Raw genomic sequence first — 24,946 nt, forward strand, 5'->3', positions numbered from 1 at the left:
GTGATCATGACTTTAGTTAATAAATATAGTAACAGAACAAAAAATAACCCTCACACACTTGGGATCAAAATCCAACTGGATTTAAAGCTATTGAAATAATGATAGAAAAAGGCTTTATTATTAGAGAAAGGGCTATCAAAACACATTTTCCCAACAATCCTAAAGGGTGCAAGCTAGAGCAAAAATTTTGCAGAACTCATTTGCATATGTTTGCAAATAAAGCATTATTCAGAGCATGCTATTAATTTGTTATATTTTCATCCAACCTTTCCTTCATGGAGCTCAGCACAACAACCCTGTGAGGTAGGTTAGGCTGAGAGATAATGACCTACCAGATCACCCCTCCTTTTGTGCTTATGATTGAGAAACAATAGTGAAAATGTAGGTCCTCCACATTCTTCCAATGCATACAGCTGAGTCTCTGGGGATTCTAATTAGTGGGTTAGAGGAACCCTGTTCACAAGCTACGTACACAATGCGTCGCCTGGGCCAGAAACCCTGCGAATACATCTGGCAGTATCAAGTATTTAAAAGCTTTACCACTTAATACCGTTGAATGTATAAACCGGGCCTTAGAGTGGATAAATTCTAGGGTGCTATTCATTCTGATTTGAATCAGAATACAAGGTATGCTGTTGTATAAATGGCATTAATGTAGCAATTAATGTAGTTCATGTATGTGGTTCCTCTAGACCAGGGGTAGGCAATCTTGGCCCTCCAGCTGCTGCTGAACTACAACTCCCATAATCCCCAGTCACAATTGTGGCTGGGGATGATGGGAGTTGTAGTTCAGCAATAGCTGGAGATCCAAGCTTGCCTGTGCCTGCTCTAGAAGAAGATCAGCTTAGTTAAAAGCCCTGCAGTATTTAGACAACTACTATAACTTTAGTTGAGATGTCATCTCCGTTACCAGTGTAGGCAATAATATTTTATGGTTCCAGGTGGTTCGATTTGTGGTAAATATTTATTAAAATGCCCTGTTAAAAATATCTGTCGACAGAAGATGATCATATCTAGGCCAATTATTTCTAGAATTCCAGAAAGTTGGAGCTGAAAAGAACCTTCTTCTAGTCGAATCCCCTTATTAGCGTGGGAATCTGCTACAGTTATCCCTGAGTGATGCCTGCCCAGCCTCGGTTTGAACAGTTCCAGCAAACCTCACCACTACATAAGGGAGACTATCCCAGTGCTGAACAGCTCATATAGTTACAATTCCCTCCCCTGCAACATCTAGCCTAATTTGCTTCCTTGCAATTTCAACCCAAACATTCAAAAATGCAACTCGCAAACTAAAATTTCCTGCTTCAGGACACATAGAGAAATGTGCGGTTTTCCAGTTCCTTTCCTAGAAATCTGCCTGGTGAGATTTTCCGTACAACAGAAAATCTCTTCCCCAACCAGTTCCACACTGCCAGAGCATCACAAATACTCAACCACTCCTAGCTGGGCTCTTGTGAATGAAGCATCCTGCTTCTTCTAAAAGGGGAGAGATGCAGTCCATTTTCCATTCCTACACAAAGGCCGATGGAATAAGGCTCTCTTTGAGGCTGCTCAATAATATGCGAAGCCTTCATTTAATTTTCCACTTGTTTAGAGCTCGTGCAGATTCATATGCCAATCCATGAACAACTTCATTGTTTATGACTGCTCAACCAAATCATTGTTAGTTTATAGCAAGGTTTTATTTCTCGAAGTGAAATATATACGGGAAATAAAATTAAGCAATTCAGCAATTCCATTTTAATCACAAACAAAAAGAGATCATCAACATATCTGATGATTTCCTTGCCACTGAAAGACTCCCAATGTGTTGTCATATTTTAATAAAGTTCCTCTGTGGGAAGAACTGACCAAAACCACAGAACTGGTTTTGTCACAAAACATACGCAAACCGTCTCTTCCAGGGACACTGTGACCTATTAAAAGGCTTTGTCAAATGCCCTAGTATAAGAATGACACTCTGTGCTTGTGTGATACTAACAAAAAGGATCACAGTCTGTTCATACAGGAATACTATTTCGGAAAGCTGTCATATGCCCCACAGAATCAGCCTTTGACATCAAGGGCCTTCTGAAGAGATACCAGGTTCCTTTCTGTATAGCCTGGCAGAAGAATTGCAGACTAGACCATCAAGTGGAGCAGCCATGGGTTGAGTTGAGAGCAATTATAATTTGCCCAGACATCTTTCATACTGAATGACAGAACTGGACACAAGTTCCCATTAACCCTTTCCTGTCTTCCCAACTTCCAAGCTTTCTGCTATACTGCAGGACACATTTGTACAAAGTATTGGGTTACCTGGGGGCCCATGCCGAGCCTTGAGCGAAGCAGGAAACTATGCAAATCCCCGTATTTCATGAATGGGAGGATCACCATGGGCTTTGGAACCTGCTGAGAACTCGGCTCTATACACACACCTGAAAAACATGGAAATAAATCAACACTTTCACTCAATAAAGTGAGCTGGAAATCGTGAATGAAATACTAGTCAAGAAGGATTTTACCCTTAAGAACACAGAGCAAGATATTATACACACATCTTGTGTGCAACAAGAGGAGAGCTGGTCTTGTGGTAGCGAGCATGAATTGTCCACTTTGCTAAATAGGTTTGTATTTGAATGGGAGACTACATGTGAGCACTGCAAGATATTCCCCATCGGGCATGGTGCTGCTCTGGGAAGAGCATCTGCATGCTTGCATGCAGAAGGTCCCAAGTCCCGCCCCCACCCGCCTGGCATCTCCAAGATGAGGCTGAGAGAGACTCCTGCCTGAAATGGAGAAGCTGCTGCCAGTCTGTGTAGACAATACTGAGCCAGATGGATCAGTGGTCTGGCTCAGAATAAGGCAGCTTCCTATGTCCCTATGCATACACACACATGCACATGCACACGCTTATGCTCACGGTAAGAAAATATATGTCACAGGCAGGGGTGCAGCAAGGTAATTGGGGCACCTGGACCGCCCCGCCACAAGCCCCCCCCCACATGAGGCCCTGCCAAAGTGCTGCTTTTTTTTTTTTTAACTCTTACCGTGGCCAAGGGGTGGCTGGTGAGGGGTGGGGAGCGGAGCAGTCCTTCTCCATTCTCCACCCTCCCCCAGTGGTGGTTGGGTGGGAGCAGGAGTGATGCTGGGCCCATCCGTTTAGGCCAGCATCTTTAAGCAACTGCGAGGCACACCTGCGCAGTTTAGAGATAGTCACAAGCCTGTGACATCGTGGGCTTGCAACGATCTACTCTGCGCAGGCGCGCCTTGCAGTTGCTTAAAGCAAATTCCAGAAGTGAATTATGCATTGTGTGAAGAAAAAGCACTTTCATTTGTCTGCTCTGAATCTACTCCTAATTGCTTTTTTGAGTGACCTTAATTTTCTGGGGGGAAAACAGCAAAATGGCACAAGTGAAGCAAATCACTACATTGCCTGCCTGTAGTGTGCTAATTTGTGTCAGAGGCTTCCTGGCTCTTGTTTTCTACTGGTTCCTTTGTTATTGCAATATTTCACAGGTCATAATTAGGGAAAACCCTCACATCCATCCTATCCATTGGATATCGATACTATCATTTATTTAAGAGAGCACCTTCTTCGTTACAGCCCGGCCACCTATTGAGATCATCTGGGGAGCAGTGTTCTCTCTAATTTTTTTCATCTGTGTGCGGAATGAGTTTTGTTCTGAGCGGCAGGATCAAGACAGTGTGTGCGCACATGCATTCAGAGTGGGGCCTTCCTGATTCAACCTGAGTCGGACCAAAAATTAACTGAGTGGACATCAGAAAATGTGTGGGCGCATGCACATGTTCAGTGTTCCCTCACCTTAGAGGGAACACTGCTGGGGAGGTCTGTCTGCAGCTGCCACCAGCTCACCTGTGGCTACTCAGGGTCAGGCCTTCTCCATTGCTGCCCTAAAGGCTTTGAAATATGGTTTCTGCCAAAATAAGAGCTTCCCCATCTCTCACAGCTTTTTAAAGGGCTATTAAGACACATTTATTCACCCAGGTTTTTAATCAGACTTATAAAATCTATCATTTTAAATTGTTTTAATGTTTTAACTTTGTTTTTAATCTGTGATGTTTTATTGTAAACCACCCAGAGATGTGAGTTTGGGATGGTATACAAATATGCACAATAATAAATAAAACCATACTAGGCAAACAGAGTGAAAGATCAAAACTCAACTTGTCTGCACTTCACAATTGCCATGTTGTAGATGTTGCCACAGTGACTCTTGCAACAGTTAAGTAGCTCTGGAGACTACCAAGTGTGTGGCAAGCAGGAGGAAAAAATGCTCTGATTCCCAAATATGCAGAGACATCTTCAGAGTTTGATTTCCTTCAGTTTCTAGGTCTTGTGTTCCCTCCCTCCTGGGGTAATCTGCACATAGGAAGAACAAGCTATGGGTCCTGGGAATTGCTCCCTGGGCCTGGGCAGTGATAATGACCCTTAACTGTGATATATAAAACAAAAACTTGTACCCAACAACTGTTACTTATTGGTTGACCCACCGAGAAGTTTGATGACATTTGGATGATCAAAGTCCTTCATACATGCGGCTTCCCTGAGGAACTCTTCAATTTCTCTTTGGGAAAAGCTGTCCACTAAAACATAGCAAAAGATGTCCGTTTAAGAAGGTTAATATTCCTAAATACTAAATAACATATTATTTTGCCATCCATTTCCTTATCTATACAAAGGAAGCATTAATTTGTACTGAACAGATATGGGAGGAACAGGCTGTGCCAGGGTGTTTGCTATAAGATGATTTGGATGGAAATAAAGAACAGCACATTTTTTTTCTTTGAGGTTATAAAAAGGTCAGTGAGTGTGCAGTAGAAGGAAGGAAGGAAGGAATTATCTCAGCAACATTTTGTAAAGCAGACAACCATATATTTGGGCTGCATTTTTCAAGGCAGTTTTCTGAGTTCATTTGGAATTATGAGCTAAAAGGTCACCCTTTCATTCCAAAGCTGCTAACCTAAGATTTTGACCCAGGTCTATATATGTAATGCAGTCTGCTTTTCTCGACTGGCTAAACCTACTCCATATACTACAGGTAAAACTCAGAAAATTAGAATATCGTGCAAAAGTCCATTAATTTCAGTAATGCAAATTAAAAGGTGAAACTGATATATGAGACAGACGCATTACATGCAAAGCGAGATAAGTCAAGCCTTAATTTGTTATCATTGTGATGATCATGGCGTACAGCTCATGAAAACCCCAAATCCACAATCCCAGAAAATTAGAATATTACATGGAACCAAGAAGACAAGGATTGAAGAATAGAACAATATCGGACCTCTGAAAAGTATAAGCATGCATATGTATTCAGTACTTGGTTTGGGTCCCTTTTGCAGCAATTACTGCCTCAATGCGGTGTGGCATGGATGCTATCAGCCTGTGGCACTGATGAGGTATTATGGAAGACCAGGATGCTTCATTAGCGGCCTTCAGCAATTCTGCATTGTTTGGTCTCATGTCTCTCATCCTTCTCTTGGCAATGCCCCATAGATTCTCTATGGGGTCAGGTCAGGCAAGTTTGCTGGCCAATCAAGCACAGTACACTGTATACTTTTCAGAGGTCCGATATTGTTCTATTCTTCAATCCTTGTCTTCTTGGTTCCATGTAATATTCTAATATTCTGGGATTGTGGATTTGGGGTTTTCATGAGCTGTACGCCATGATCATCACAATTATAGCAAATTAAGGCTTGACTTATTTCGCTTTGCATGTAATGCATCTGTCTCATATATATCAGTTTCACCTTTTAATTTGCATTACTGAAATTAATGGACTTTTGCACGATATTCTAATTTTCTGAGTTTCACCTGTATCTCAAGAAAATATCTACCATTCCCAATTGTTCTAATGCAGACCTGCTCAACTTTGGCTCTCCTGCAGACGTCGGCCTGCATCCCACAATCCCTGGCTATTGGCCACTGTGGCTGGGGATTATGGGAGCTGTAGTCCAAAAACAGCTGGGGGCGGGGCTAGGTTGAGCAAGCCTGTTCTAATGCAACAAGAATCCATACTGGTTTTATGACCCCAGATTCCCAAAACAAGAGCTGTTGGGTAGCTGCTGAGGCCTCCACCTGATCTCTGAGCAGCAGCCACCATCACCGCCTACCCTTTCCCTCTGGGCCCTTAAGGGAAGGATTGGGCTACAGGGAAGATGTGGTGGGGCTTCCCCGCTCCCTTGGTGCTGCCTCACCATCTGCGGCATCAGCAGTTCCTCCTTCTCCTCCTGTTCACTGCAACCCACAGACACAGTTGGGCTGTAACAGTGGTAGCCATCCTTGTCCTACCACCAGTTGCCCAACTACCACTATGGGCAACAGGGAGCAGCTGCTGACCAGGAGAGCAAGTCTGTGGCTGCTACCGATTGCCTCCCTGGGCAGGCAAGTGATAGCTGCAGGGGGGGAAAGCAGGAACCCCTGCCCAGGAGAGGGCAGCGGCTGCTGCTACATTCTCTTCTGGGCCGCTGGGCCTAGCTCTCGTTGCCAACTGCTCATTCGCAAGGGCGGCTAGGAGCAGCCTAGCGAGAGCAAGAGCAAGCATCTGCTGTTGCATCCTCTCTATCTGTTGGGCAGATGATGAGAAAGAAGAAGGAACTGTGGCGGCGCTGAGGAGGGGGCTCACTGGAGGGCTCTTTGCCAAGGGCCTTCTCCTGCCTGGAGCTGGACTGAAGGCATGTTCTTCCCCGGTTCACCCTCTTGTCCCCTCCTTCCGTTGCATCTTCTGTGCTGAATTTTAGATGGCAGGCTCCTCAGGGCAGAGTCCTGTATTTTTATATGCTGGAGGACTAAAGGCCACCTCCAGCCTCAAAGGCAGGATGCCTCTGAGTACCAGTTGCGGGGGAGTAACAGCAGGAGAGAGGGCATGCCCTCCACTTCTGCCTGCGGCTTCCAGCGGCATCTGGTGGGCCACTGTGCAAAACAGGATGCTGGACTAGATGGGCCTTGGGCCTGATCCAGCAGGGCTGTTCTTATGTTCTTATTGTTGCTCTGCAAAGTGCTATGAGCACTGATGATAAATAAATAAATAAATATAATAATAATAAATAATGGCCAACATCCTCACTAATGGTGTGGATGAATGACATGCAAAGCACCTCTACAGGATTTAGTAACCCACAGCCCCGATGCGGAGACAGGGGGCCATTTTCATCAATTTCTCCTTCCTCCAGAAGCACTCTTTAACACATAAAAAATATCCCTGTGGGCTGTGTGACCCTCAGGAATATATTTATGGGTCTTAAGAGTTCTTCTGAGGGAAGGAGAGATTGGCAAAAATTGTCTCCCCTGCCCGTGCAGTGAGATTCTGGATTATGAAACGCTGTGGAGGAACTTTACACACAAAGCCTCTGCACTGCTAGTGAGGATGTCAGCTAATAGATTTTATAGGTTTTATTCTTAAATATCCAACATGTTTATTTTCATATTTAAGAATAAAATAAATTTAATTCTCCTGCATAAAATACGTTTTTCTTCTTTTATCCTCTGCACAGTCAGGAAATATTTTCTTTCCCCCTTCAGCTCTCGGAGGTAAGAGCAAACATTTTCTCTCTCCATGTACTTGCCAGGATTCCAATCCAAAAGAATTTTCTACAATTCTTTGTGGAAAAGGAGGGCTGCATACAGAGGGAAAGCCTGAGGAAGCAACTCTTCACTTCAATTTTTTGGGAAAAGAGGAAAGGCACTTTTTGGAGGGAGGGAGGGAGAAAGATATGTTTTGGGGATTGAAGATATGGGTTATTAGGTTTGGCAGGGGGACATTCAGTAAAATAAGCAGGGAGCTTCTCAACTGTTTGTGGTGGGGGATCTGTACCCCGTAGAGAAGCCGAGGGCTGTCCAGCTATTTATGTAGCGAGATACTTCTGAACGTTTCTTTCAGCATTAGCAAAATCTGCTGCTACTTACACTTCATGGTTTTCACAGCTACTTTCTGAGTGGTTCCATCAGGATTGCTGAGATTTCCTTCCATGACTGATCCAAACTCTCCTGGATAAAGGAAGAAATAATCTGTGTTTGTCCCATCACAGACCCACCACAGTAGCTTCACTTGGAAAGGGACTCTGGCATCACACACACTGAAAAGTCTTCACCCTTCGCATGTTCACTGATTCTTGCCAGCATACTGATCTCTCACATGAGACTGTTTCCCTCCCCCCACCCTGGCCCCGTTATGCTCACTTCCAATTTCGGAGCCCACATGGGGAAAACCACTAAAAACTGCCAGTGTTTTTTGCAGGTGAGAGGAAGGCTTTGATTTGCAGGGGGGAGGAAGGCTTTTGAATCCCCCCATCACTTACGAGAAACTAATCAAACTAGGCCAGTGGAAACGTCCTCCGTCAGAGAACAAAAAGAGGCCCATGGAACAATCTAGGGGAGGAAGGGCACCAGTATGACTCTCCTGGGATAATATTATTCATTTGCAAGAAATGGAGGTCTTTGATCTAGAGGCTCTAATGCTGGGCAGTGGGCAGCACTGGAAACCGATAAAGGATGTAGCTTGTTTCATGTCAGCAAATCAGGAAGTAACCTTGTAGTTCTGGAAAAAACCCTCAATATGATTTTGTTTCTTTTTAAAGAAGATCTCAGTTTCATTTTCCCTTATTCCTCTTGTAGCATTCCCCACAAAACTTTCTTTTAGCAATAGCAATAGCACTTACATTTATATACCGCTCTATAGCTGGAAGCTCTCTAAGCGGTTTACAATGATTTAGCATATTGCCCCCCAACATTCTGGGTACTCATTTTACCGACCTCGGAAGGATGGAAGGCTGAGTCAACCTTGAGCCCCTGGTCAGGATCGAACTTGTAACCTTCTGGTTACAGGGTGGCAGTTTTACCACTGCGCCACCAGGGGCTCATTTAATTACTATAAATTGGCTTGAAGTGTTGAACATATTAAGCTGCTTTATACGGGGTCAGACCATTAGTCTGCCAGGCTCAGTACTGTCTAAACCAGGGGTTCTCAATGTTGGGTCTCCAGCTATTATTGGACTTCAACTCCCATAATCCCCTGCCCCAGTGGCCTTTGGTTGGGAATTATGGGAGTTGAAGTCCAATAACACCTGGGGACCCAACGTTGAGAATCCCTGGTCTACACTGACTGGCAGCTGCTCTCTAGGGTTTCGGACAGAAGCCTTTCCTAGTCGTATCTGGAGATGCCAGGGACTGAATGTGAAACCTTCTGCATGCAAAGCCGGTACTCTACCAATGAGCTATATCTCCTAACCACGTTGGGAGTTAAGAGCTTAAAGTAGGCTGGTTATGTCTGGAGTGTCCTATATTCTATGGAGGTGAAGTTCTTAACTGAGATGGGCAATTGTGTTTGTCCGTTGTAGCAAAAATGAACCATAAAGGTTAACTCGTTGGACCCATAAAGGCTCTGGAACCATAAAAGCCAACACAATGATTGAACATAAGTTTTTGTGAGCCTGAGATACAAAAAGCAGGGCATCTTCCTGCATCTGGCCTCTGGCCCACAGCACGATAAATGTGTTCCTCTTCAAGGTGCCACAGGACTCTTCCCCGTTCTTCATCTAATGGTTCCAGCACGCTCTGGAACTTGCTTGAGTTTGAGGTGGGCACCACTGTGGTTTTGAGCCACCCTGAGCAGTATTGCACTGGAGGAACGGGATATAAATATATATTAAAAATAAATAAATAAATAAATGTGGTTCCACAGGAAGTAGGTTTGGTCTAATGGAGGCCACAAGGAGCTAGCTTGCACCTTGCCCAGAAGGAGTCAAGTAGAAGCTCACTCCTGCTAGTTGGGGGAGCAACTGGGCTTGCTCAGACCTGGGATGTGGAAGGGATGTGTGCTACTTACCCTCTCCCAAGATCTTCCCCAGAGCCAGGTTGTTCCTGACAACCACAACATCCTGAAGTTTCTCCTGCAGCTCCTCACTCACACCAAGACTGCCCACTATAAGAGAGACAGAGCAAGCACTTTGGGTTGCATGCCTGAGACTTACCCATAAGTGATGTTTAAAAACAGACTGTGACCAAAGAGTTTGCACATGTTTTATTCAGTACTGTTATGTAGCACCCAGGACCCCTCTGTCTCACAAGTGCTACAGTCAGGGCAGGCCCTGCAGAGGAATAGGAAGGACAAACAGAACCTCAGCTTGGAGGGCTGTACTCTTTGGTTTGCTTCAAGGGATTCAAACCTCTCCATCATCATCAGGAAGGATTCTTTATGCTTCTGCCAGAGAGTGCCAGGGCTAACAATAGGTACATACAGCTCTTTGCACAGCTGCTCCATCAATGCTGCAGGTGTTTCCTTCGGCCAGGGGTTCTCAAACAGGTTCCCATAAGTTGTTGGACTACAGCTCCCATCATCCCCAGCCACAATGGCTGAAGGGAGTTGTAGTCCAACAATATCTGATAACCTAAGTGAGAACTCTTGACATAGGCAGTTATGGGTACAGGGATGACTCCACCCACTCAGGCTGGCTTTTGCCTCTCCTCACCAGGAAATGCTATCAAAGATTCTTGTTCAGGCTGGAGCTTTGCCTGGGCAAAAATCATATTTTCTGAGTCTGGCTCTGATTTCTGCTGGCTGGCTAGCTATGGCTCAGCTCTGATAGTTTCCCAGGAAAGAAATGTTCTCCTGCCATTCGATTTGATTAAAAGAGACTGCACTAACTCGGGATAGTAACCTGGGATGGAAGTTAACCATCTCTGAAAATAGGATGGAAGGTAGTGGATGCGAAGCTGGAATGGAAGGGTTGATTGACACTCAGTTGCCAATCATATCAGCCAGCTGACACTCATTGACTCTTATATTCCAGTATCAAATCGGACCAACTTTGTTTTGGCAAATGGTCAACATAACAAATACACTAAGTGCAAACTCTTTGCTAATTAAAAAAAAAAACCCAATACATATGAATTCCTGTTGCTTTCTTCCAACAGGATTATCGTTTTGTTCCACTGAATCTTTTGGTCATCCCAGTGGCATTGTGTGCGAGTGTGTTTTAAACAGTTGTAGTGACAAAGCTCAGACTTACACGTCAGTTCAACAGCTCTGCGGCAGTAGGACTTCTTTGCTTTGTAGTTTACGGCCAACTCTGACTCATCACTGCTGAAAGCGTACCTAATGGGGCAGAAATACATTTCAGTGCTGCCATAATATTGTTCCTGTAAATTTGAATTTGTCACAAAACATGGAGGCTGCAGCTGCAAAAAAACACAAGTTACTTTCTCACTAGGGAGTTGTCATGGACAGATGTTTGACTTGCAGTGCAAAAAACAATGCAAAAGAAAAGGAAATTCCAGCATTCCTCGTCGTGTTTCATTTTTCCTCTCCTTGTGTTACACGATATACTTGTTTCCAGGAGCGGATCTCAGTATGCACTCAGTAAACTACACTTGTCTATAAAGGAAATGTTGAGTCACTTGACTATGGGGGTGGAGGGATATTACTTCACCTAGGCTAGTTATTCATTTCCTATTCCCATAATGGTGTACATTAATAGCAACCATGTAAAACCTATGAACTTTCACTTCCATGCGCTATTTTCTTCTCCCTTCATGATTTAGAATTCCAAGGTTTCAAAGAGAAACTGTGCTTCTGAACTGTAAGCTGAGCTGAGATCAGCATCTAGAGCATCAGTGTACCCAGTCAACTCTGAAGGATCAGCTCCACTACTTCCTCTAGTATAAAAAAAATACCCTAGACAAGCAAACAGAACACAAAAGACCCACATTTCAAAATATCTAAGTTTACGATGTCAAAAGTGATCTCCAGACTCCAACTGTTGTGGTGGACCTGTTGGGTCCTGGGATCTTTGCTGTCTGAAATAATATACAGGTGCATTGATCTATTGAGGTTTGGAAAATCAGGTAACAGGTTTCACTTACAGCTGGACCCAATAAATTGCTTTGTTAAAAGCTAGTGCAACATCAAAGCATTAGTGCAGCTCAGTCACCGACCTGCAAATGTCCCCAATTCAAATCTGTCCTCTCTGACAAACGCACTAAAGAAGGTACTATCTGCTAGCCTCCCATTTGCAACATGGAATAATAATACTAACCCGCCTTACAAGGGATAGTGAAAAGTACTGAGATAATTACATAAAGCATCTTTAATACGGCATTGATGACTGACTGGAGTTCCAGCAAAAATGCATGCAACATAGATTGCACTTCTTGACTAGAGAATTATGCTTCTAAAGGCCATGTTTACATTTAAATATGGCAATCTACAGTAACTAAGGTCATTCCAACAGAGGAAGAAGTGCCCCATAGATTGTTGCATAAGTGTGAAGAAACAAGAACAATACCCTTTTTGCATCAAGATTTCAGCACAGCCAAATTCTCAGAAGTGTGCTATGGGGAAAAACCAAATTGTTCTAGTGAGAACTAATGTGCCTAATTTCCTTTCACTATCCCTACAACTGCACTAAAGTTGGTCTAGATCAGTTAGGCAGTTCACAAGTTAGCCCACTTGCACCTCAAACGTTCATGTCCACCATCTTGAACCGGGGTGGATGACATCATCACAATGGTGACATCATCACTATTGAGGCATCCCTATGTGTACCTACAGATGTAGCAAATTTGGTTCAAATTGGTTAGGCAGTTCACAAGTTAGTCCACTTGCGTCTCAAACATTTACACATCCACTATCCTGAAATGGGGTGGATGATGTCATCACAAACGATGCTGCTGAGGTGTCCCTAAGTATCCCTACAACTGTACCCAATTTGGTTCATATTGGTCCAGGCATTGCAAAGTTGATGGGTGGGACACAAACACATAGGGATGGACACACACACACACTCACGGAATGCCGGGTGATCTCATAAGCTTACTGGAAAGTAGGCTAAAAAATTCAGTATGCTCGTAACAGCTGGTTATTCTAGTTTTTAAAAGTAAAGATCAGTTCTTTGGGACTTAATTGTACAGGGTCACAAGGGAATGAGTTATATGAACTGAGTTACAATGGGCCTTTGTTGATGGTATAAAACAATCCTCACATAATGCAGGAGCAAATGACAGACTTACTTTAGAATAAGAATAGTTCAAGATTTAGATTAGTTCCAGTAAGACCTAATCTGCCTACTTTCCTTTCACTATCCCTACAACTGGACTAAATTTGGTCCAAATCAGTTAGGTAGTTCACAGGTTAGCCCACTTGTGCCTAAAATGTGTCCACCATATTGAATTGGGGTGGATGATGTCATCACAAACTGAGGTGTCCTTATGTGTGCCTACAACTTTACCAAATTTGATCCAAATCAGTTCTCACTTGCACCTCAAATGTTCACGTGTCAGCCATCTTGAATCAGGGTGGATGACACAATTACAAACTATGCCCTTGAGCTGTCCCTGTGTGTCCCTATACCTGTAACAAGTTTGGTTCAAATCAATTAGGTGGTCCACAAGTTAGTCCTCTTGTGCCTCAAGCGGTCATGCATCCGCCATCTTGGATCAGGGTGGATGACATCATTACAAACTACACCACTGAGATGTCCCAATGTGACACTCTACCAAATCTGGTTCAAATTGGTTAAGCAGTCATAGAAACATAGGAAGCTGCCATATACTGAGTCAGACCATTGGTCTATCTAACTCAGTATTGTCTTCACAGACTGGCAGTGGCTTCTCCAACGTTGCAGGCAGGAATCTCTCTCAGTCCTATCTTGGAGACACCAGAGAGGGAACTCGAAACCTTCTGCTCTTCCCAGTGCGGCTTCATCCCCTGAGGAGAATATCTTGCCATGCTCACACATCAAGTCTCCCATTCAGATGCAACCAGGGCAGACCCTGCTTAGCTATGGGGACAAGTCATGCTTGCTACCACAAGACCAGCTCTCCTCTCAGTCCACAAGTTAAACATCAGAGGCAATCCTGGACATGTTTTAAGGAGCATTCTCAGTTAATGTAGGGCAACAGTGAGACCTGAGCAGAGCCCTGTCAACTAAGCATGTGTCTTAACACTTCCTAACTGCTGCCACAAGTCAGTAACTCCTTTCAGCACTGACAACAAACGCCTAAGCAAAATATCCAGCTCAGGTCACCTTGAGGGACTTGCTTCTACACTGAGTGAACAAGGCCTTGTTATGTTGCTGTGCTGGGATATTTAAAGTACCCCACCCACTCAACCTTGGGCAGCTCTCAGTTCCTCTGTTGTTCCAATGCTTCCCTTCCACACTTCCAAAACTAAGGGAAGAGATCTCAAAAAGTAAGTTACTGGAGGGAGAGGAAACAGATATTGCAGCAGCACCGAATACAAGCAATCCCCTAGTCTTATAGCACTTTTGTTTCCAGTTTTGTGCTTCCATGTTTGGCCTGTAAACGGTTATATTTCTTTCTTTCAAATCCCTTTTTTTTTAAGGGGGGGGGGAATAGTTCCCCTTTCCAGAAAATAAACATTGTATAAATTATGCAAGAACCACAGCAAGCCTTATCAGGTTATCTGGGTTACTTGCAGAAAACCTCATGATATCCAGCTGTAAGGGTGGTGGATTCCCCTTCTCTTCATGCCTTGCTCAGCAGCAGTGGCCTCTTAATTCCCTGCTCACCATATTTTTTGGCTGCCACACACAGAGAACCTAGGAGAGGCCAGGGGGTCAGCATCTCACTGTGTGCTAAGATATGGGGATACTCAGAAGTTAGTCCTCTGCACCTGCTGTTTACGGCCACATGTCTAGATATTGACGTCCATGAAATTATTTGGGGCATATAGCAACACATCACGAAAAGCCTTCCTTTTTACAGACTAGACCAAGTTCTGGGTCTCTGTCTTAGTTGCAGAAGCACAACATGCAGTAGCACAGCCAGCTCTGGATCCCTGGTATAGGCAGAAGAAAATGTATTTCATCCATGTATTTAATGAGAAATCACTTTTCTATAAGCAAATGTATTAAAAGGCAATGCACAATATTTAAAAAGATCACAAGGTATATAGAAATGAGTACTACAAATCAATGCTCCCCCAGTTTTAAGAAGTCAGCAGTAAAACAAAAAAGACTCAAGTTTCTCAGGCTAGGCTTAGCTTTCTTTTTGCACAAGGGGTCTTTTGATCACTAGGATACCATGCGGCAATCTCTTCCCACTAGGGGTGTGCACGGAACCGCCAAACTGCGGTCCGGCACTGGGGTGGGGGGTTGCTTTAAGAGCGGGGGGAGGGTTTACTTACCCCTCCCGCCGCTTTCCTGCTCTGGCGCCCGTAATTTTAGTAGTAATTGGGGCGGCTGGATACCTCCCTGCTGCCCCTTCCCCGCTTTCGCTATGAAGAGCTCCCAGGAGTCCTCTGCACGCGCGCACAACATGCGTGCACTTCATGTCTCTGTGACATGCGCGCGCACGCAGAGGACTCCTGGGAGCTTTTCATAGCGAAAGCGGGGAAGGGGCAGCAGGGAGGTATCCTGCCGCCCCAATTACTACTAAAATTACGGGCGCCAGAGCAGGAAAGCGGCGGGAGGGGTAAGTAAACCCTCCCCCCGCTCTTAAAGCAACCTCCCCACCCGAACCCAACAACCCAGGTCCGGACCGGTCCGGAGGCCTTTAGAATGGCCTCCGGACCGATCCAGGCACATCCCTACTTCCCACTCCTACCCCAAGCCTACAGCAGGTCATTCTAAATATCTTTCTACAGCATTACTGTACTACATACTGGGGCAGTGACCACTACATTCTCTACTACATAGTAGGATAGTTCACACAATGAAGAATAGGCTAGGAGATGCCTCCTATTCTAGTTCAGGAGATGTGTGCCCTTCCATTTACTATTTAACATATTTCTTTACCACCCAAAACTTGCATCTCTGGGTGGTTTACAATTAAAATCATATAAACATTAAAATCATTAACATTAAGATCATTTAAAACTCAACATTAAAAGTATTAAAACTATAAATCTATTTAAAAGCCTGGGTGAACAAGTATGTCTTCAGTGCCTTTTTAAAAGTTGCCAGAGATGGGGAGGCTCTTATTTCAACAAGGAGCGCATTCCAAAGACCAGGGGCAGCAACGAAGAAGACCTGTCCCCGAGTAGCAATAGCAATAGCAATAGCACTTACATTTATATACCGCTTTATAGCCGGAGCTCTCTAAGCAGTTTACAATGATTTTAGCATATTGCCCCCCAACATTCTGGGTACTCATTTTACCGACCTCGGAAGGATGGAAGGCTGAGTCAACCTTGAGCCCCTGGTCAGGATCAAACTTGTAACCTTCTGGTTACAGGGCGGCAGTTTTACCACTGCGCCACCAGGGGCCCACCAGGGACGAGCCAGTGGCAACCATAGACGTACCTCTCCAGAAAATCTCAGCGGGCAATGGGGATCATGGTGAAGAAGACATTCTTTTAAAAACCCAGGGTCTAAGCTGTTTAGGGCTTTATAGGTAATTACCAGCACCTTGCATTTTTCTCAGAAACTTATTGGCAGCTACAGTCGCTCTTTCAACACAGGAGTAATATGTTCTCTCCGAGATGACCCAGAGAGCAACCTGGCTGCCACATTCTGTACCGACTGCAGTTTCCAGACTATGCACAGAGGCAGCCCCACATAGAGCATATTGCAGAAATCCAATCTGGAGGTTACCAGCATATGTACCACAATTCTGAGGTCATTCATCTCAAGAAACGGAAGCAGCTGGTGTATCAGCCGAAGCTGATAAAAAGGACCTCTGGCCATCGCCTCAACCTGGGGAAACAGCCCCTGTCTCTGTACCTGTTCCTTCTGGGGGAGTGTGACCCCATCCAGAATTGGCAGATCAAAATTACAGGTGAAACTCGGAAAATTAGAATATCGTGCAAAAGTCCATTAATTTCAGTAATGCAAATTAAAAGGTGAAACTGATATATGAGACAGACGCATTACATGCAAAGCGAGATAAGTCAAGCCTTAATTTGTTATCATTGTGATGATCATGGCGTACAGCTCATGAAACCCCAAATCCACAATCCCAGAAAATTAGAATATTACATGGAACCAAGAAGACAAGGATTGAAGAATAGAACAATATCGGACCTCTGGAAAGTATAAGCATGCATATGTATTCAGTACTTGGTTTGGGCCCCTTTTGCAGCAATTACTGCCTCAATGCGGCGTGGCATGGATGCTATCAGCCTGTGGCACTGATGAGGTATTATGGAAGACCAGGATGCTTCATTAGCGGCCTTCAGCAATTCTGCATTGTTTGGTCTCATGTCTCTCATCCTTCTCTTGGCAGTGCCCCATAGATTCTCTATGGGGTCAGGTCAGGCGAGTTTGCTGGCCAATCAAGCACAGTACACTGTATACTTTTCAGAGGTCCGATATTGTTCTGTTCTTCAATCCTTGTCTTCTTGGTTCCATGTAATATTCTAATTTTCTGAGATTGTAGATTTGGGGTTTTCATGAACTGTACGCCATGATCATCACAATTATAACAAATTAAGGCTTGACTTATCTCGCTTTGCATGTAATGCGTCTGTCTCATATATCAGTTTCACCTTTTAATTTGCATTACTGAAATTAATGGACTTTTGCACGATATTCTAATTTTCCGAGTTTCACCTGTATCTCCCAAGTTTCGACCCCGCACAATAAGTACCTCCATCTTATCGGGATTCAGCCTCAGCTTGTTATCCCTCATCCAGCCCATCACCGCCTCCAGGCAGGCATTTAGGGAGGTTATGCCTTCTCCTGAAGAGGCTGACATGGAGAAATAGATTTGGGTGTCATCAGCATACAGATAACACCCTGCACCAAATCTGATGATCTCTCCCAGCGGCTTTGTGTAGATGTTAAACAACATCAGAGGCAATATGAAGCCCTGAGGGGCTCCATATTGCTGATCATCTGTCAGTTCAAAACAAGGTTGGAGGCGCCGTCCCTGATCATGGGATCAGTGGCAGCTGGGTCGGAGGGTTTTCTGTCCTACCTCATTCAGCACCTGGGTACAGCTGCTGGCTAGGAGGGAGTCCCCCCAACCAAGGTGCTGCTGAGCCCACGATCAGGGATGGCAGCTCTGACATTGGCTGTAACTGACAGATGACTGGCAAACTGGAGTACACACAGCTCCTGGACGAGGGCAGGAGCCTTCTCCTATCCTAGTCTTCATTGCATGAACTGCCCTATTGGCTTGGTGGAGGCCATTACATTACTAATAGTATTTATGCTAGGTTCTATGGCATGACTATGCTACATATTGAGGGTGGTAGCCACTAAACTGATGAGAGGGTTGCAGTCAAATGTGACAGGTCCTGGCCAAAGGGGACCCATTTTTGCTCGATGGCAACCACAAAACCTTTAAGTCCAACTCATTGCTATGAATCCGTAACATCCTGTAAATTGCCAATAAATGGTTGGGAATGGGGTTAGACTGTTCCCAGAAAGTCCTGTTGGATCCAAAGTTTAAAGAGACTTTGTTGTGTATTTTGCAGTAAAAATATAAAAGACAATTAAGAGATTTAGAAGTGAAAAAGATGTTTACAATCATATGCCCGAATGAATCATGCCTTACAAAAGGGTTACACAGCAGAATTTCTATTATCCAGATCTCATGATTACACGAATTCCTTCTCTATGTCCTCTTCTAATACATATGGGGGCATCATCAAGCCAGCTTTTGGTTGGATCAAATCTTATTGCTTTCAAAGGGAAAGAATGCTTAGTCTCCCATTGGGATCAATGAGGCTTGACAGCACTTGGTGGGATTGTTCTTATAAAACGCTTTGTATTCAAAGTACTTTATAACCTGCAGATCTTATTTATATAGCCCTGTCAGCTGCATTATTATTATTCCCATTTCACAGATGGAAAATAAAGGGCACTGACTACACGTTGGGCCAAGCCTGACTTTGAAGCCAGGATCAGTAAACCACGACGACTATTATACTGGCCAAATTACACTAAAGATGAGCTTAACTGAGAGAATCAACACCAGAAGTAAGCCAGAAGGTCCCCTTTGATGTGAAAAAAAAATGCAGGCCTCCCAACCCAGCTCAGAACCACAGCATGCAGGATTGCGCAGATTAACCTCTCCTCTGTAGCCTCTTTGCTGCTGAAAATCTACAATGCAGTGGCTATTTGCTGCAAATAGACACTTCAGAGGCCAAATTTTGAGCCAGAAAACAGAGCAGAGGGAAGCCACTAAACTCCACTTATATAGGGGCACTTTTGTTTTACTTTCAACATTAAGCCTATCAGTTAATGACAAGCAGAACAGAAGTGTAGCTGACCTGATGGTTTTCTTTGGAATAAGCTTCATAAGTTGCTTTTGGCACAGGTTGTGCATATCCTAGGTGCATGCAATTCATCTGGCTGAAAATGGATGATGGACATTCATTTCAAAACTACAATAATTCTTTTTGGGAAGCAGTGAATCCTCCTACAATCAAAACCCTGAATTAAAGCCAATTGCCTTGCATGGGTGGGTCTCTAGAAGTCTACTTTTGAGCTCAGATTATCAGTAGTTTGCCTTTGTTTATGTAACTTACCCAAACTTGGTCTCCTCCGTCAATCTTTTTCTGATAATCACAGACACGTACAGTATTAACCCAACGGCAACAATTCCACATATAAATCCAAGGACAATCGTAAATGAATCTTTGTTTCCAGATTCTGGAGTTGAAGAAGGTGCAGTGGATATAAGGCCTAGGACAATAAGAAACGTTACAGGGAAAAGGGGACAGCCATCTTCACAAAGCTCTGGGGTTGAGTTGCTTAAAGCCAGATTCACATGAACACTTTTTGCATGCTAAAGTTGGCCCGAATTGATGTTTTCCTTATTCTGAACTAACTTAGAATGTTCTAAGATGTGATCAGATTGCATTCCAGCATCTCTTGATTCAGTCATTCCTGGAAGTGTCGCAGTCAACTTTGTGAGCCAGGCCATATGTTCTATCAGCCAGCTAACCCCCACAAACAACTGTTCCTGCAAATAGTCTATGGGCACTTCCATGTGGCAATAAAGTATGGGTTATTCAAAGCTTTCACACAAGTTCCAAGGGCAATCTTATTCGCCCCATACACACTGCTTCAAGCTTCCACTCCTTCTTACTGCCATCTTACCCTCTGTACACACACGGAGCAAGGACTTCACACAATCTTCGTAGAAGACTACTGGCCAGCTCTTGCATTCTGAAAAGAACCCATCCTTTTTCATTACTACTTTTGAAGCAACTGGGAGAAAGGGTGGCTTCTTTTCGGAATGCATGAGTTGTCCGGCAGGTGATGCTGCAAACATCACGTGGGGTCCCTACTCAGCATGTGCACAGAGGGCAACATTGTACTTAGGAAGTAGCACGGAAGCTTCCTGCACGGTGTGTACCAGGAATAAGATCACACTTGGAACTTTCACAAAAGCTTTGGATATCTCGCACTTTATTGCCGTATAAAAGTGGCCTATTTCTGTGAGCTGAGTAACAATGGATGAGAATACCCATGGAGTTGGAGTGGTTTAGTGATCTTGCTAAAAGTGAATGGCTTGCCACAAGCTACACACTTGTGGCAAGATTTATTACTGAATACGTATTATAGGAGGGACTATGTTTATTTCTGCACAACACAATCAGGGTTGAAGATGCATCCAGATTTCTTCTCCTATGAATTTCCCTCTGGATTGAGTGGATTTGTTCTCATTATCATGCCATTGTCAGTTAAATGAAAACCAGAGTTCCCTACAGTGCACACACTCCTACGGAGCATGTTGTGAGATCCTGAAATTTCCCCCTGATCTCCAGATGGTAGCTGTAGCAAGAAAACTTTCTCAGTCCACTTTGCAGGCTGGGAATCTGGGACCATTGCCCTCTATCCCCACAAAGTGGCTCTCTCATTAAACCTGTTGGCCCTAAGATCTCCAAGGTCCTACGTGTTGGAGATGCAGGTCCTGTTGGCTAAGAGCCAATGCCTCCCAGAGCTGAATCCCCAACATAAGACTCTTACACCAGATACTGAACCAATGACTTTATATGTGAAACAGGTGTTCTATTCAGATGCCTCTGAATCCCAGTTACAGCGGAGCAACAGCAGGAGAGAGGGCATACACTCATCTCTTTTATGTGGGCTTCCCAGAGGCATCAGGTGGGCCATGTAGGAAACAGGATGCTGGACTAGATAAGCCTTGGGCCTTATCCAGCAGGGCTGTTCTTATGTTCTGTTGCCATGCTATGGCCCTTCACTGCTTTGCTTCAGAGTAGGAGTTTGGACTAGATGGCCCCTTCCAACTTCTGAATTAATCTGGCTCCCAACCATAACCCACATCACTACCTTATTCTGACTTACTGTTTCCTGGAATAAAAACTTCCACTGGATCACTGAACGGCCCAACTCCTCCATTTGTGACTGCTGCTATTCGCACAATGCAACTGGAATTAGTGGCCACAAAATGAATGTGGATGGCATTGGTATCTTTGCTGATGTCAGAAGACAGATTCTGTGGAAAGAAAAAGAAGAAATGAAAACCCAACTCTGGAGAACTGGTGGGAAAAACCTTTCTTTTAGACCCATGAAATAATCAGCAGAAAACCCAAGATTTATCCCCGTCTGACAGATTTCCAGATGACATTTCATGCTTGCTTGCCTATAGTAATCAGCAGGAATTGATGCCAAGAGGACAACAGCCTGTTTACAGAGAATGATAGTTCTTCAAGAACTGGATGGGAACAATTAAGTAGCTGACACATACAGTATTTCTTTTTGAACTCTGACTTCTGAAGTGAGAACTCAACTTCAATTTAATTCAGTTGAACAAGCTGCCTGCTGTTGACCATCAGACCTAGTCATCACAAATCTGCTCTCTGACTGACAAAGCCGAAAATCAAAGCAAAACAAAAAATTAAAAAGCTGAGTGCTATGGGAAAGCAGAAGACGTGGACAGTTTGCAAAATACTTTTCTTTTTCTTCCTATGCTCAGCTTGTTTTTGTTCGACTACACAAAGCCACAGGAATGGTTTCAAATCTGTTTCTACTCACAAATACTGGCTATGTGATCCTTGATTGGTTGAGATTACTAAAGGTAAGGGGGTTGAGGAATACTATGGGGCTCTTAACAGCTCTCATCACACATGGAAAATCTTTGCTTGTGAATAATTGACTCAGTACCAGTATCAATAAGCATGAAGCTATTCTAATTAATGATCTGAAAACCACCTTTGTTTAATTTAAAGCAGTGCTACCATCAACAAGAATATTTATTCAGACAACTAGTAATTCCCTTAAGCTACTACTACCAGGACTACTACGAATATTTATATACAACTTTTCAACAAAAGTTCTCAAAGCAGTAAACATCGAAAAATGAAAAATAAATATGTCAGTTTCCTGTCCCACAAAGGTTCACAATCTAAAATGAAATATAAGATGGACACCAGCAAAAGCCACTGGAGGGATACTGTAATGGCGTTGGATAGGGACAGTTGTTCTCTCCCTGCTAAATATCTCAGAACCAACAGACAGAGAATGTGGCTTACAAACTGTGGCCCTCCTGCAGATGTTGGCTACAACTTCCATCACCCCTGGCTACTGGCCATTGGGACTAGGGATGATGGGAGTTGTAGTCCAACATCTGCAGGAGGGCCTCTGTTTGAGACCCCTGCCTTTAACAGTGGTGGTATTTGGTTATACATATAAGAGGAGAAGGGACATGCCAGTTATATTCTTCTCAGTCTTGGATACCATCCTTGTAGCTAGAAATTCCTCCAAAGAGGAAATCGGCATTGGGAGATTTGACCTCTTGCCATCTGGCAGCACCAACACAAATTGTTCAGCAAGCTGAACTAACACAGCGTCATCCCAATCAGACATATCTAAGCTGATAGCCCTACCATGTCAGATCTGCTCAATGCCATGAGCGTTTAAAAACAAGAGATTCCCTTTCCCATAAATTCACTGTTATTTCCTGGACTTCTAATGAGTCAGCTAAACAGCTGTAAGAAACTTGGGTAATGCTTCCTAGTGAATTGCCACCAAAAACAGAAAAAAGAAAAAGACCTTTCTGTGACACACACAGCAGCTGTCAGGTTGGCATGTAATGTTCAGCAGCTTAGTAGGGCAATGTGCTAAAGACGTAGAACTTCAGCTGACTCAGCCAGTATAAAAATTCAGCGTAAACAGGAACCAAGCCCGCGGCACAGTAATAAAACTATTAGGGCTGAACCTTTTTCTTTTCTTTTTTTAAAGCCACACATCAAGCTGGCATTTGGGGGTATAGCAGAGTTGTTACAAAGGAGGGTTAAAATGCCATGGGTTAAAATGGGGGAAATCAAGACGGTGGTGGTGAAACAGACCTTTAAATGTGAGATGTGTGTTATGGATTGCCTCTTGAGAAATACTTTGTTTTTAATTGATTATATGTATGTATTGTCGCCTTAAGTGGTGCAGTGGGGAAATGCTTGACTAACAAGCAGAAGGCTGCCAGTTCAAATCCCCGCTGGTACTATATCGGGCAGCAGCAATATAGGAAGATGCTGAAAGGCATCATCTCATAATGCGAGGGAGATGGCAATGTTAATCTCTTCCTGTAGTCTACTGAAAGAAAACCACAGGGCTCTGTGGGTGCCAGGAGTCGAAATCGACTTGACGGCACACATTACATGTTTGTATTATGTTTTTATCCTACCCTCAAGGTGGACAAATATATAATATTTCTATATTACACATATACATGCACATATAAATAAAAAAATAATATTTATATATTACATGTTATCCTGCTCAGGCCTGTGTACATGGTTCTCCTCTGCCCTGATCCTCACAGTCCCCCTATGAGGCAGAGACAGGCCATAGGCACAGAGTGAGCTTAATGGATAGGGATTTGAACCCAAGTCTCCCTAGCCCCAACATTTTAACCATTACACAACTCTGTGGTGGCTCAAGGCTTCTGCGTGCCTGAGGCAAGATGCCCACCCAATGCTTCCCCCTCCTCCCCTTTCCCCACTTCAAAAGCATGAAACAGAAGGGAATCTTGTTTACCTCGCTGGTGCGCCAATAATCTGCTGCCTGAGGCAAACGCCTTAGCTTGCCTCATGGAAGGGCCACCCCTGTGCCCTCTTAAGGAGATGGGGCCATAGCTGAGTGGATTTGCATGTAGAAGGCCCCAGGTTCAATCCCTGGAAGCACCTCTAGGTAGGTCTGGGAGAGATTCTTGCCTGAAACCTTGGAGACCCGCTACCAGTCTCTGTTGATAATACTGAGCTAGATGGGCCAACACTCTGATGTGGTAGAAAGTACCTTCCTATGCTCTCCAAATTATGAATTAATTCAAATAAATGTCCACATTACCTAAACCACACTTAAGCTAATGTCTATCCTGTGCCATCACAATATTGCACTTCATTCATGCACTTCTGGCAGAGACTAAATATTTTAACCAGCAAAAGGGCATTTTGGATGACACTCTTGAGTCAGTCCCTTCAACATTTGGGAGAACAGCAGGGGTACGAGAGTCTCTCCCAGGTGCACTAGCATCTAATGGTGCAGGTAAGTGGTTCGTTCATCTTAATCACTCCTCAATGTGCAGTTTTAATTCAAATTCTCCACACAGGCAATTTGGCAATGGTGTGCTGATGTGCAGGTTGAGTGGGGGAGACACGTACACCCATGCTTCTCCCCCGTGCATTTAAGGAGCCAGTCTGGAGTACTGCATGAATCAGTCCAGAATGAGGTTGTAAAGCCATAGAATGGGGTGTACTACTACAGACTGCTGGTAAGAAATGCCATGTTTAAACACTACCTTAAATAAGTAGAAAATTAGTATGCAAGGAGCAGGCTGAGCTGGGATCTTTCTTCCTGATGTGCTAGTTTTTTATGTGCAAAGGATATTTATGGAGTGGGGTTCCCCAGGGACAGGTACTGGGACAGTGCTCTTTAACTTGTTCATAAATGAGCTAGAAGTTGGGGTAAGCAGCGAAGTGGCCAAATTTGCAGATGACGCTAAACTATTTAGGGTAGTGGAATCCAAAATAGATTGAGAGCGGATGCAGAAAGAGCTCTCCAAACTAGGGGGAGT

The 24,946-nt window shown here is 44.0% G+C and overlaps 1 protein-coding gene across 2 annotated transcripts in view; it reads right to left on the reverse strand.

The window, feature by feature from the left end:
• The window catches only part of MERTK (MER proto-oncogene, tyrosine kinase), a 76,796-nt gene that overhangs the window by 11,675 nt on the left and 40,175 nt on the right, over nt 1-24,946 (reverse strand). The window contains exons 9-15 of one of the 2 annotated variants that reach the window (XM_053313507.1): nt 21,223-21,373; nt 19,437-19,560; nt 11,011-11,096; nt 9,828-9,923; nt 7,910-7,990; nt 4,495-4,587; nt 2,299-2,417 (exon numbers count right to left, since the gene is read on the reverse strand). In XM_053313507.1, the coding sequence (XP_053169482.1) occupies nt 2,299-2,417; nt 4,495-4,587; nt 7,910-7,990; nt 9,828-9,923; nt 11,011-11,096; nt 19,437-19,560; nt 21,223-21,373 (750 nt within the window). Of the gene's footprint in view, nt 1-2,298; nt 2,418-4,494; nt 4,588-7,909; nt 7,991-9,827; nt 9,924-11,010; nt 11,097-19,436; nt 19,594-21,222; nt 21,374-24,946 lie in introns of both variants that reach the window. The other variant, XM_053313499.1, reaches the window with a different exon arrangement.

This window comes from Hemicordylus capensis, chromosome 1 (assembly GCF_027244095.1).
Source record: "Hemicordylus capensis ecotype Gifberg chromosome 1, rHemCap1.1.pri, whole genome shotgun sequence".
Taxonomy (NCBI): Eukaryota; Metazoa; Chordata; class Lepidosauria; order Squamata; family Cordylidae; genus Hemicordylus; species Hemicordylus capensis.